Source organism: Neopsephotus bourkii, unplaced genomic scaffold (genome assembly GCF_033783945.1).
Source record: "Neopsephotus bourkii isolate Nb327-2 ecotype Australia unplaced genomic scaffold, CSIRO-AGI_Nbou_v1 NB_1655, whole genome shotgun sequence".
NCBI classification, from domain to species: domain Eukaryota; kingdom Metazoa; phylum Chordata; class Aves; order Psittaciformes; family Psittacidae; genus Neopsephotus; species Neopsephotus bourkii.
The window spans coordinates 1,146,240-1,160,671 of record NW_026902129.1 but is presented as its reverse complement, the minus strand read 5'-3'; the positions used below and the strand labels follow the sequence as shown (position 1 = coordinate 1,160,671).

Genomic DNA, 14,432 nt, shown 5'->3' with positions numbered 1-14,432 from the left:
GTAAATCATTCTGACTGGAGGAGACTTTGGGGCTGGAGAAGTGAAAGGTAGCCTTCTTCCACCCCCTTTGTAATGATTTTCACAGGTTTTGGTAGCGAAGGGTTCTCATTTGAAAATGATCCAATGCGATTGCATTGTCTGTTCTGTTGTAATCTTGCGATTTGATCCTAATATAATAAAGTGGAGTGAACCCAGATGGAAACAAAAGTAGTTTTCCCTTTGGTTGACTGCTTTTGTTGGAGAATGGATTCAAAGCTGTTCATCCAACCATGGCATTAAAAATTCTAGTGCTTCAAACACGCTGCTCTGAGGTATAGTTGATTTATGCGGTTCTAGAGCTTTCTGTATTGAAAGTTGGTGTATTTGGCTTGTATCTGTTTTCTACTTTCTGAACATAGGAAGCTTTGATGGCAGCTGAGATCAGTCAGAAAACTATAAAAAAGCACAAGATTTTGGTAAGTCTCAAAACTTCTATTCAAAACAAAATACCTGATTTCTTTTAGAATGTTGTGAGATGCTACAAACACATTCCCTGTTCTGTATCACATGAGACAATAGCTGTTAGGCATACTCCAACTAGCATTCGATTTCTTGGTTTCAGCTGCAGAGCAGGAATGTTAGCATGTGAAACACGAAAGGATCTGGGTTTTATGAAGGTGCCGTTGACATTAAAAAGAAGAGAATTCCACTCTTGATTGCTGATAGGGTTTTTGTTTGCTTTTACTTTTGTATTAAGTTTGCTGTTGTTTCAAGTAATGCAGTATTTCAGTATTAAGAGATTGGGTAGGGGGTGACATATTTAACTTCTACCTTGTGCATGTGACAGGGTTTTGGCAGAAGTTTAAAAGGTGTAATTGGAAGACCTTTTAAATGTTATTGAAATTCAGTTGCAGTTTCACATACAGCTCTCCCATGTTGCTTTGCAATTCTTACTATTTTACATAGTTAAGCTCCTTTTCCCTTGTATAGTTATTTCCCATGCTTTCTAGTCCCTTCTCAGGGCAACAAAGGGTATTGATGTTTAAGGCAAGAGGGGGGAATAACTTAATAGTCACAAGGGCATTGCTCATTTTAGCTCTTTAGATCTTTGTTTAAATGGACCTCAATGTGAACATGTTGGAATTTCATTAATACTGCTGTGTCTTTAAACGGAAGTTTTTATTTAAGTACAAAGTGTTAAGTGTGTTTAGATTTTCTCCAGATTACTGCTATAATATGCACACTGTGTATCAGTAGGTCGTAGAAACTCTCTTCTTTTTGTGTAGTCCAGAAGCTGAATCAAAACCTAATGGCATGGCATCACTTATCACAGAGTTTGTATGATTTAGCTATTCTGTGGCCCTTGTAAAAGATGTGAAAAGAGGTCCTGGCAGTTCATTAGTTAAAAAAAAAGCTTTTCTCCTGGTTTGCATAGATTAGTTTTACTAGGATGAAATTCAGTGTGGGTATATACAAGCAGAGTTGATGAGTGTTTGGTCTCTAATGCAAAACCCATGGAATGTGTTGAGGAAAGAGATGTTGACATTGAGCCTTAAGTGAAGGATTAGTGGTACAGGGATTTAAATCAACTCATGATCTTGCTGCCCAGCAGCAATTAGACCAGTGACACCATGCTGGCAGTCTGATGGTCCTGGGGGTATTTTAGGTTGCAGTAATCGTCACTGTTCCTCTACACCACTTGAGCAGCATACAGGGGTCTTCAACAGCCACAGATCTACAGCTCCTTTCCATATACTGTCTTCTCTGCTCACTGGGGAGCTGGCCCACAGGAGAGGGAGGCTGCCAGAAATCTTCATTCTTGAGAACGGTGAAGCTGAAAATACAAAGGTGGTTCCTATAGTGAAATGAAATCCTAAAATTTGGTGTATAGGCATGATTTTTTTTATTATTTTTTAAAAACTGTGTGATAAACTTCTGAGAAGGGGAATTTAGTATGTCATAATACGTAATAATCTTGCTCAGTTCTTGGTGATTCCTTTACTTTATGGAGCAGCACTAGGATTTACGTTCTCAACCAGCATTTTTCCCACCTGCAAACTTGATGTTGACAAAGTGTCTCATGCAGTGGCTGGTGGTTTTCTTTTTGAGGTAACTAATGCAAGCACTGAGCCATCAGCTGTGTGTTTGGAACAATCATTAATATGTAGAGGTGGCACAGTCTTCCCAGCATCAGTGAGATGATGAGAGTTATTTAAATGAGTATCTTAAATTGTACCCATGAGCAGTCTATGCAGGTATTTTGTGTTGACTGTTTTCTGGGCCCTGCATCTAAAGGAGAACTTGGGGTATCCATTTAGGGCCTGGTGCTTGACTTAACAGCAGTGCACACAGTTGGAATGGTAGTTATCGGGGCAGTTAAGTAGTAGACTTCCAAGCTTTTACAACTAACTCTTTATTTGTATACCTTTTAGGATATTGGCTTAGCCTATATAAATCACCTCGTGGAGAAAGGAGAGTATGACCTGGCTGCTCGGTAACTTATTATTAATGAATTTCTTTGGTGGCTGAAGCGTGTCTGTGTGAAGCAAATTGTTCATTCTGAACTATTTAGTGATGTTGATTTTCTGTGGGTTCCAGACTTTCGGTACAATCAGATGTATTCCTTTGCCCTATATTTGCCTGCCTTTAGTGACACAAAAGTTACTCTAAAGTTTGACTGGTATTGAGATACACATATTTTTGGAAGTCACCCTTGATCTTTCAAAGTCATGCTAGATTTTCAAAATTGAGGTTTTTGGATTTTGATAATGCAGTTTACTAGTGTGTCATTGGCCTGTAAGACCATCAGAAAATAATGTGTGGTTATGTGGATGTAAATGAAAATGTCAAATATGGGTATCTAAAATAGGGATCAGAAATTACCTAACATTTGTGTTTTCATGTACATAGGCATATCTTTTTAAGCACAGCAACATCTTCCACTAGAGCAGCTTGCTCCAAGCCCCTTCCAACCTGGCCTTGAACACTGCCAGGGATGGGGCAGCCACAGCTTCTCTGGGTACCCTGTGCCAGCGCCTCAGCACCCTCATGTAGAAGAATTTCTTCCTAATATTTAATATAAACCAGTAATCAATAGGGATGAATGCATAGTTAGTTGTTTAGTCTTCTTGGATGCAACAAAAATTAAGATCTGAAAGGAGGAGTACCTGGCATACTCTGCTTGAAGCAAGGGTTGCCAAAATAAGTCACCTTTGAAAGTAACTTGATAGGGAGAAGAAAGAGGAAAGAGGATCCCTTGTAATCGTGCTTCACATTCTATGTACCTACTTTTGATCTCTCCCCTTTTCATCTTCCTTCCAGCAAGTGCCAAAAAATTCTTGGCAAAAACACGGAACTCTGGGAATTCGAAGTTTACAAGTTTAAAGAAATAGGTCAGCTTAAGGTAAGTTAATTTCTGTCTCTGGACTCAAGTCATTGGCATGCTGTACTTCCCCCATGTTTTGACCAAGTATATAAAGGATGTCATTTCATGGCCCCATTGTGGTAGCCGTGGTTTCAGTGCTGCCTTTGAAGTTCCTGACCCAGATCTCTAGTTGTTCAGTTGTCTTTCAGATTGATGTTGATATGTTAACATGCATCAAAACAGAGTTGGAGGCGTAGCACATCCAGATACTCAGCTACCTATTTTTAACTTGTTGACAGCCCCTAAGTGAAAGACCCATCCTCAAGGCCTTTAATTGCAAAGATGCTGACAGTTAAATGCATCTTTGCCATTTGCTTTTCACTCCCTTGTAGTGTCTTGAAAAATCCTACCCTAACTCTTAAGGAAAAAAAGAGGGTGGGTGCCAGCCTTTCCAGAAAATCCAAGTCCCTTATAACAAAGCTACAGCTTTAAGTGTTGAAGAATAGTTAAACTGCAAAGCAACAGGGAAAACCTATGCTGTGTGCTAGAAATGGTGGCAGGAAAGAGCAACCTGCCCTGTCTTGTGTTTTCCCTGGTCACAAGCCAGCTACCAGAGCAGTACACATTTAATGTGAGTTTCTCAGTTAATAAATTGCCCAGGACATAAGGCTATAGCATTGTCACTGCCAAACCGGTAGAAAACATTATGCACACTCCCTTTGGTAACACATGTACATTTATTTCTGAATTTTATGTCTTCCTATTCAAACTCAATGAGCCAAAAAGGACGTATTATTAAGATCTCACAGCATGCAGCCCTTGCTGGTTTTGAGCTGTTTAATTCCGTTCAAAGAGCTAAAGTGTTTCAGCGTTAGGGTTTTCAGGATGTCTGGCTCTTATTTTAGAGGCACTCCAGTGCAGGAGCAGCCTTACCTTTTGTGTGAGCTCTTAGTGATTTGGTGCACTCTTTGCCACCTTGGAAGATGAAATCTCATATTTCTGTCTCTCTATTTCAATCCAATAAAAGACTCAAGTGCAGGTACAGGTGAAATTTTTATACACTGCTTCCTAGTCCTTTTGGGTTTACTTTGTTCTTTGGATGCAGCTGTCTGGAATGGATGTTTTCTTGTCTCCACTTATGTCATCCAGCAGACTGGAAAATATAAAAATATTTGCAGGTTTACTGCAAAAGCATCTCTGTTAAATTACTACCTTTCTAAACAGTTGGTTGTTTTCAGCCCCTTGAAAGTGGACTTAGAAAAGCAAAAGATGAATCCATTATAATATTCAGCTTCAAGCTGCAGTTCTAGAAGATGCTTTTCTTATTTTACTATTTCAGTCACATAATAACTTTTCCTAAGTTCCTAAAGGTACCTGAATATCTTAAAGGACGAGCTAGGTTAAGCCAGATCAAAATGAAGAGGTTCTTCTAATGCTTGGGGTCACTTGGGTGCTATTTGCAGTTTTTACCTATTTACTCAACCACTGGGTATTAAACACAATAGTCTAACGGAGCTGTGATGGCTTTAAGCCCTGATGTAAGGACTTCATTTGGGATTTGGAGACAAAGTGTATTTTGAAAGGGAATTTTCTTAAAGAATTTGCAGTGCATATAAGTCGTTGCCTGAAATCTGATGTTTCCAATCTAATGTGATTTGACAGTAGCTAAGGTGGTGGTAAAAGTAAAGGTTTAAACTTTCCTTTCTGCAGAGGGGTTAACTAGTGATACCCCAGTGTCAGAGCCTGTGGGGTGAGTGTCTTGCTTGTGGGTTTAGAGGCTTTTTGAGTGTTCCGTACTGAAAGTTACTGTTTGGCTACCGGAGGCTGCATTTTGGTATCTTGATGTCCCTTGTGTCATCAGTGAATGTCCTCTAGAAAACCTTTTCATGGCAGTTTCCCTATTTTAGAGCCTTGCGGTGATCTGCTCCTCTCCTCCAGCAGCAGTGGCTTGATGGAGTTATGTGCTTGTCCCTAAGTCACTGCAGGGTAAAGTCCAATGTCTCAGCTCATACAGTTAAGGAAGGTGGATTTGAAGGAAGCTGCCACACTCTGTGTGGCACAAGTGATGCATTCCATGCTGTTGACTCTGCTGTGACAGCAGTGACTTCAGCAGGGGTGCAGGTTGATCAGCTAGCGGCAGTAATGCTGTAATGCCCAAAATGTTGGCTAGAGGACATGTGAAAGACTTTACCTGTCTCTGTTGAGCGTGGTATAAAGTAGCATTATCCAGACAGCCCCTTTCATCTCATAGGTATCCTCTGAGGAATAAATAATTGTCATTTGGGCTTACTGGTGAGGTGGTTTAAGCAATCTCATGGCAACTTTTATATCAGTTTTGTTGTGTGTACCCTGTCCTTATACCTACTGATCAGAAGTCTGAAAGCAGGTCTTTAGAAGAAATAAAGGAAGAAAGTATTTGTGTGTATAGTCTTTAAATAAAGTCACTTTGGCCACGTGATTCAGGAATTGGTACAAAGGCATCTGGATTCTGGAGCTTTTTGTCTGTTCTTGTTCCTTAACTACTGCTTAGAAATAAAATGGAAAGAGCGTGTAGCCACCAGCATGGGTCTTGGTTCACCTTTGTGCCTAGGCTTAAAAATAACTTGGATGCTTCTCAGTCTTTGCTGAGCATTGGAGCCATACTAGAGAAGGTGGTTGTGCTTTTCCTTCAAGCAGTGGGACTTGGGGCAAGAGAGATTTCCTTCCCAGGGCAGCCTGGCCCCCATGCAACGAGGCAGCTGCACTGCTCCGCAGCTCACTGTGCAGCCGAGCTGCAGCCAAGAGTTGCAGCAAAGCATGTTGGATGAGGCTGTTCGTTTAGGAGGTAGCAGGAGGGTAGAAAGCAGGAATGAAACAGCCCTTGGAAAATGCCCTCTGCCTTCAAGTCTTCAGATGATGTCCAGCTTGCTTGCTTTATGGTCAGAAGAGGCTTTTTTATGGGGGGTCAGGAATATGATTCCCCAGGGCAGCTGGCACAGCCATGCCCTGAGTTAGCTGTTAAATTCCATGACAGATGGTGGGAGCTGATGTTGGCAGTGTGCTGTGTTTCAGAGACTGGCCAAGCTCAAACATCATGGGGAGAGAAGAGGACTCTTGTGAGCAATGAACTTCTAATTTTTGCAAAGTCATTAACAATGCTTTTTTTTTTATTGGTCTTTTATTTTTACCTCCTGTTTCCCACAGATGGAAGACCTGAATAAAATATGTAACTTGAGCAACTGGTTTGATTTAAATACTAGGAGAATTTGTTGTGAAATAGCCATTGCTATCTCTAAAACTGCAAAACCCAAAAAATGAAGATGTAGTGAGATGTTATTTTTCTTGCTTTGTTCAAGCAGCTTCACTAACAAGATGCTTCTGTACCATGTGCCATTAGTGGGCAACAGGCAACATCTCTTGAGTATTTGGAGGAATTTCTTCAGTGTTGGGCCTTCAGCTACAAACCCCAAAGTCCCAGCACAGCTGGCAGCAGTAGGGTTTACTTTGGCAGGTAATAATCTTGGCCTCTAGTTGTGCGGAATAATAGTGCTAATAAGATGCTGTGCTGAAATTCCAGGGTATGAGCTGATTTATTCTGGCAGGTTCTTGTCTCCTGCCTGCCAGAATGCAGTTCCTTAACACCCCCTATAGAGCAACAGATCACGCACCTTCTTCACCTTTTCCATGGAGACATGTATTCTCAAATTAGTTTTCATTTGGGTATGTAAAAATAGCTGGCAAAACGGAAGCCTGCATCAACTGTAGTGACCCCACAGGAAGACATAAGTCAAAAGTGCACATTTGTCAGCTAATGAATGCTGATACCATTGTACAAGGTACAGGACTGAGAGTGGGCAAAATGGATTGTGAAAACTTCCTACTTTTGAGGGATCTTTTATGGGCTTTGTTTTCTAAAGGACTAGCAGAAAACACTCAGACTTCTCTCAGCACAGTGGCTGCTGCTTCCATTCTAACTAGTATCTTACCACCTACCTTTCCAATGAAAATACTTTCAGGTAAGTAATACATTTGCAATGTGTGCAATCCTTAAGTAAATAGCATCAGGGTACTGCTTACAAATATAAATAAGCAGCCTTTCCAGAGCATTTACCAAGAGCCATGTTTGGCTCATAGCGCTGGTTTTTTGCTTCACAATTCTGTTTTCCTGTCATCAGTGTACCAAGATGTTACATGTCATTCCCCTTCTGACGCTTTGTTCTCTTCGTTCCTATAGGCAATTAGTCGTTACTTGCCCAGACGGGACCCAGTTTTGAAACCTCTAATCTATGAAATGGTCCTGCATGAGTTTTTGGAGAGTGACTACGAGGTACTGTAGCCTGACATGACCACTTGTAATAGTTACTGCCACCCAAACACCCTCAGCAGTGTAGAATTCTGACAGCAAATTCTCTGTTGTATTCTAGTATTTACTGATGGACAGTTCCACAATAATGAAAAGATCAAAAAGGTGAATTTTGGGTTGTTTTTAAGAGAATAAGTAGAAAGTTCTTCAGAGCACTCAAATACTTTCTCTATTATCACTTAGAAATACTGTTATTTTAGTTTGTTTAATGTAGCGTAAGTGCTTGAAGTGCTGCACAAAGCCCATAGCACCTGAAAGAGAATCAGCTTCATGAATCTTAATGACATTGCCCTGAGAAGGAAAATCAGTGTTCTGCACCATGCACATCTGTGGGCACATAAAAGTGGCTTAGAGGTGAAACCAGCAGGTGTCATCTCAGGGGCTTAGCTGAAGCTTTGATGTTTTGAATTGTTCCTTAGGCAGTTCTTTCTATTTCTGTTACAATCTCTTATACTTTTAGGGGTTTGCAACCCTGATAAAAGAGTGGCCTGGAGATCTGTACAACAACACAATCATAGTTCAAGCTGTAGTGGATCACCTGAAGAAGGATCCACAGAACAGGACTTTGCTGCGAACGCTTGCAGAATTGTGAGTATGGTTTTAAACTCCTGTTACAAAAAGTAAGCTTGAAATAGTGTGCTATACTTGATATATATTTGCCTAGCTCTCTTAACAGAAATATGTCTACGGAGTATCAGCTTTCTCTCATCTCCACTCTGCTGATTGCACAGCTTGCCTGTTTTTCCCCTTCTTGATAGAGTGTATGCTGAGTATGAAAGCAGAGAGTTCAGTAGGAGATTGGATATGCTGCTCCTCTTTCCAAAGCAAATAGCTAGCATTCAAATATGAAGCCTCTTTTGTGAAGTGTGCATTTCAGAACTGCCCACAAGAAAGTCAAATGGTGGGGTTTTTTATCCCACAATTTCACAAGTAGTATATTTAGGTTTACTGTGTGGCTGGAAATATGTGACTGGAAAATGCCAAAACTGGTCTGGTTCTAGGCTCCTTTGTAGCAGGTTAAAGCTCTTTGGTTTTCTCAGCCTGATCAGCATCAGTTCTTTTCATACCACTTCTCTGGAGAAAGTGAGGTGACTGTCTATTGCTGTGTTACAGTCTGTCCCCAGGTCATAAGAAAACAATGTTTTTTTAGCTCTGAGGAGAGTTCCAATTAGTTTCCAAAACCAGAAAAGCTAGCATTTTGTGTGGCTTCCCCTGTGGTTTGAAAATGGGGAAACAAAAATGCAGAGAAAGAACCACTGATCAGAACACAGATGCGGTGGCTGATATAAACAGAGTTGAAAGTAATGTTGCTCAGTATTTTATTTCCCTTTAACAGAAATGAATCACATCATCTATTTAGATAATCATCAAATCAAGGAGCATCCTGAAACGCTTTACATCCTAGATTTAAATATTCCCTTATAAGTGATGCTCCTACACTTAGATATCGAAGATCACATGTATTACAGCATTGTTTTCTATCAGGTATACTTACGACCAACGCTATGGCAGAGCCCTAGAAATTTACCTGACTCTGAGGCACAAGGACGTCTTCCAGTTGATCCACAAGCACAATCTTTTCAGTTCTATCAGAGACAAAATTGTCCTACTCATGGATTTTGATTCAGAGGTATGGTCATCCTAATGATTTTTATATTCTTTTTCCACTAGAGATGTTTTAATGGATTAAAAATAAATGAGCTAAACATGGTATTGAGGCAGAGAGTGTGTTTCCTGTGTCTGGGTACATTCTGAGGTAAAGAAGAGAACGTTTGCCTAGAATGCGAAGTCATTTCTTTGTATTTCGATTTGAATGTTGCTCACAGTGTGAAGAGTGCCAGGTCTGAGATCATTGTTGGGATTCTCAAGTAAACTTTCACCATGATCTTCTTTCTGCATTTTTAATAAAGTAATGCTGTTAATAAGCCAAAGAAAGGAGGTAGTGTATTTATTATGAGACATATATTAAATGTGCCTTCCACGCATCCTTTACTGCAGTCAGTCTGCTTCTGAAAGTTTGCAAGGTTATTAACCTAAATTCAAATAACGAGTAAGCATGCATTTTATACTGAATTCTATGTTCTTTCTTCCCAACTGGCTATAAAACCTCATCAAATAATACTTGCTATGATCCTTGAGGGGAAACCAGGTAAATGTGCTCTTTTTTCAGTGCAGTGCTGGTTGTTTAAGCACTGGAGCTAAAATGTGGAGCCATGTCTATCAAAGATGATTGGTATGGCCATTCTAAACTACATGAGGAAAAAAAGAGTATAATTCTTTTTTTATTAAACAGAGTAAATTGTATCAGGAATCTGTGGGTTTGTATTTTTTGAGTTTGAAGCAAAACTTCTTGTAAGAGGAAGCAGAATCAGAATCCTGGTGGCCATCGTGGTCTTTTCTGCTTGTGTTACTGTATCAATATGCAGTAGTCTGGAGGAATCCAGTTGTAAAACAAGCTGCTTGTTTCCCATACAGCCATCACCCTGCAGTTCCATTTGGCCATGGGACAAATAATATTTCTGTTATCATTTGGCAGTGGCCTTCTGTGACCCACGATTCGATGACATGATTCACCTGCAGTAGAAGTGCCCAGTATTGACTGCTATTAGCATGGAAACTTTAGGAGAGGTATTCTGGAAGAATACATGATGTGTTCTCTGGTAATGCTGTGCTGCTGGGGCATGCTGATGTTATGCAAAGTGCTCTCTGAATTACTGTTGCTGAAAAGAGCAGGCCTGCATTATCTATCTGATACCCATCACTGAACAAGCATAATGCTATATAGAATGTGAGAAGATGTGTGTACCTTTGTATTAACTGGGTTCTTTCTCTTTACTTTAGAAAGCAGTAGACATGCTTTTGGATAATGAAGATAAAATTTCTGTGAGTATATCGAGTCTGTGGCTTGGCAGTCCAGTGTTTGCTTGTATTACCCACCCTGCTTTCAGACCTGTACATGTAATGTTTGTCACAGCTTTGCTGATCCATTGGGGTTTATTTGTTTGCTTTCAGATTGATAGAGTTGTTGAAGAATTAGAAAACAGGCCTGAGCTACAGCATGTTGTAAGTATTTGTTGAGCTGAATAAACTCTTTGCTGGGCACGTGTTTTACGAATATGGTCTTCCTGTCCAAGTGCACATAGCACCGGAATATCATAAATCATCAGAGCCGAAGTGACTACTTATAGAATCATAGAATAGTTAGGGTTGGAAAGGACCTTAAGATCATCAAGTTCCAACCCCCTGCCATGGGCAGGGACACCTTGCTCTAAACCATATCACCCAAGGCCTCGTCCAACCTGGACCTGATCACTGCCAGGGATGGAGCATTCACAACCTCCCTGGGCAACCTATTCCAGTGCCTCACCACCCTAACAGGAATGAATTTCTTCCTTATATGAAGATAAGAATCTGAAAGTGGAATTAGTAACTTCTCATTAAAAAATGCAAAGCAACTACTTTTCTTGTCTTAGGGAGTGGTTTTCAAATTTTAGGTCCTTTGATTTATTTTTAGTGTAGCCAATTTCTTGTGAAATCACTTTTCATAGTTTATTTCCATTTCGATCTTTCAAAAGTAATTTAGGAGCCCAGAAGGTTCTGGACAGCAGTTGAAAACCCACTAATCCAGGTTGCAGAAGGACTAATGCAAGCAAAGTTTGGTGGTCACTTGAGTCATTACAAGGTCAAAATGTGTTTTGGTCCTCCTTGGTGCTTCCTTTCATGCATCCAGTCGTGATAAGCACTGCAACCTATAAGGCTATCTTCAAATTAATTTTAAATTTGGGAAAATAAGACTTGTGGCTGGGTGCACTTGCATATCTTGCACAGTATGTCCTCAGCTTTCAACAATAAAAACACATTCAGTGCATCTCTGGTTTCCTGGTTGCTATACTTCTGCTAACCTATTTCTTAACATGGCCGTAGTGTTTTTACAACAGTAAAGTAGTTTTAAAATGTGAACTTGTGAGTAGTTGACCACACACTGCTTATTGTTAACACGCTGTGAGGTATTCATTGTGGCATTACAGACACTTGGGTTCTCTGGGCAATTACTTCTTGCTTGTTTCCCTCCTCCTTCCTTACACAAAAATGGTGTTGGGAGCAACTGAAGCACATTTTGCTGATCTGTGGAGGCAGGGAACTGCTTGTCTTTCTAGAGCTGTAACTCCCATATGCTGCAGGATTGTTCTTGTTTGTGCAGAATTACAGTATCAGTGTAAGGCTCCACATTGCTATTCCAAAAGCACCTCTTTGGTTTGAATGGGCTGTCAGTGGAATGTGTAAGGTGTAACCCTGGCCTTGGGCTGATTCAGGGAGGGAAGTTTAACTTGCTGCTGTGTACAGGTGGGGCTCAGGGAATTGATCTGGTTTATGTGTTAGAGACCTGATTATAGGAAGCAACTTTATCAAGTGTGCAGCCCATAGCCAAGAACTTTGCTAAGACAACTGACCGTCAGTTTGTGGAAGGAATACATCAGTTTCAAAATGTGAAGCCTACTTCCCTTTGAAAAGGAAGTGACCCTCACAATTACTCTCAAAGCTTTCCTGTGCTCATCTAAGGGAGGAAGGAGCTTTGCCACAGGATCTGTACTTCAAGGTGCTTTGGTTAAAACGCTTTGTGGTAAAACTTTGGTCTATAGTTATCTGTAATGATCAAATGTATCTAGATAACCAAAATGTTTAATTTCACATACTTCTCCAGGGTTTTCCATAAAATTCATCATCCAGTAGTTTCCTTGAAGGTTAAAGGACTGTTACTTAAGTCTTGCTGAAAACCTGTTTTATAGAGCTGGTTTTGGAGATTGCTGTGATAAGAGTGCTTCAGAAATACATAGTCTTTTGTGTGAGAATTTAATCTCTGTACCTTCTAGTATGTGTTAACACATTCCTGAAGAAATTAGGAGGAGTTTTTATTAGTGGAGAACAGATAATATTGTATAATCTGTATTAATGGCTTTGAGTTCTGATTCTCATTTTTGATTCCTAGTATTTGCACAAGCTTTTCAAAAGAGACCACCATAAAGGCCAACGATATCACGAGAAACAGATCAGCCTTTATGCTGAATATGACCGTCCAAACTTATTGCCGTTTCTCAGAGACAGCACACACTGTCCGCTAGAGAAGGTAAGCCCAAGGCCTGAACCCAGGTCCTCGATGTTTGTGTCTATAGCTTGTAATGTTGTGTTTGTAACTGTGTCTGGTACTGCCCTCTACTGCTAAAAGAAGGGATCCTTTGAATGTGTGACCATCACCTGCAGGAGCCTGGTTTGCAGAGCTGGCTGATGGCTGTGACCTTCCGCTCTCGGCCCACAGGGCAGGAACTGGTGGGGTATTATATGGAGAAGTTCTGAATTCACACCTGATGCATACCTGCAGCGTGTCTGCTCATCAGTGTGTGGCCTGGCTGAACAGCAGGTTCTGGTTGCAAGAAATCTACCATCATTTCGCCAAATCTAGGATTGCTCAGTGCTAGATCTTGAAGACTGAGTACCTATAACTGGAGTTTTTCTAGCTTTGTATTCCAGGGTCCAAAGTTGCTTTCAAATCATATACACAATATAACAGTCACTGAAGTAGCAGAGCTAGAACTTTCATCTTTGTACTTCTGCTGGTAGACTTGGGGTTGTGCAGAGAACCATGTTTCTACCTTCTTTAACCTTTTTATATTTCCTTTTTTGCTCTTGTCAAAGGAAATATGAAATAAAGTGAAGGGCAGTCGTGGTACTTTTCCCCCTTCTTGAATTAAAGTAAATCACATGGAAATCTAAATTTTCCTCTTTAGCTGGGTCAGTGTTTTATTATTGGTTGCTGTTAATGGCCAGGCAAAGCAGACTTTGTGAAAGGGTGTGTCTCTGCATGCAGCTATAATGGTGACACCAGTTGCAGTAGTTTTAAATGTAATGCTGAATATTGCATTTTATGTGGTTGATACTCAAAAGAGAACTAGTACTGTTCTTGGCATTTGCATGCTGTTGCCAACTTTACTGTGCAGCAGCAGGAAACACTGGAAAATACTTTTGTTAAGGTTGCAGGTTTGGTGTTTGAAACTTGCACAAAATTCAGTTGTCTCAGTGGACTTGTGTCTACACTATTGGCTTATTTGTTTATAAGTGTCTGATTCTCTTGTAGATTTTGCAAGTTAGTTTTAGTAATTGCAGATCCAGCCAATTATCTTCAGTGATGGATGGTGCAGAAAAGTGCTGTGTGTAAATGACACAAGTATGTTGCTGGCACTGCGTTGCTGAACCTATGGGCTGTGAGAAAGAATACGTCAGAGACCCAGGAACCTTTGGAAGGTGTGAGAAGCAAAGTGAGGAAAAAGGATGTTAGAAAAAGTGTCATTCTAACCTTAAATTTAAATGCTGTTGTGTTTCAGTAGGAAGCTAAGGAAGAGAGATACCAACACTACATAAAACTTAGTTGAATTTACTGTCACTGCTAATTCTGTAGTTACCCTTCTTACCATACGTATCATATAGTAATACTTTTTGCCACCTAGGAATCTTTGTTCTAAGGAAACAGGGGACCAGAATTTCTCATGTATCAGTATTTCCAGTTCCTGTGAAGCAGATTCCAGTGCAGTGTATGAGTTGCAGAAAGCCATGGTTATTCTCGCTTGAAAAAGATTATAAACCCGGCAAAAAGGAATAATTCTTCTTTAAAAGTGCACTTTATTCAAGTGCAGTTCAGCAAATGTTTCACAAAATGAGCTGAAAGAGAAGTATGCATGTTCCCTGTTTTCCTCT

At 40.3% G+C, this 14,432-nt stretch overlaps 1 protein-coding gene across 3 annotated transcripts in view; it reads left to right on the top strand.

Annotated features, from left to right (window-relative positions):
• Positions 1-14,432, top strand: part of VPS41 (VPS41 subunit of HOPS complex) — a 137,724-nt gene that overhangs the window by 107,294 nt on the left and 15,998 nt on the right. For all 3 annotated transcript variants that reach the window (XM_061374872.1, XM_061374870.1, XM_061374871.1), the window contains 9 exons: positions 399-455; positions 2,412-2,473; positions 3,301-3,382; positions 7,557-7,649; positions 8,146-8,273; positions 9,171-9,315; positions 10,527-10,568; positions 10,698-10,748; positions 12,673-12,810. In XM_061374872.1, the coding sequence (XP_061230856.1) occupies positions 399-455; positions 2,412-2,473; positions 3,301-3,382; positions 7,557-7,649; positions 8,146-8,273; positions 9,171-9,315; positions 10,527-10,568; positions 10,698-10,748; positions 12,673-12,810 (798 nt within the window). The remainder of the gene's footprint in view (positions 1-398; positions 456-2,411; positions 2,474-3,300; positions 3,383-7,556; positions 7,650-8,145; positions 8,274-9,170; positions 9,316-10,526; positions 10,569-10,697; positions 10,749-12,672; positions 12,811-14,432) is intronic.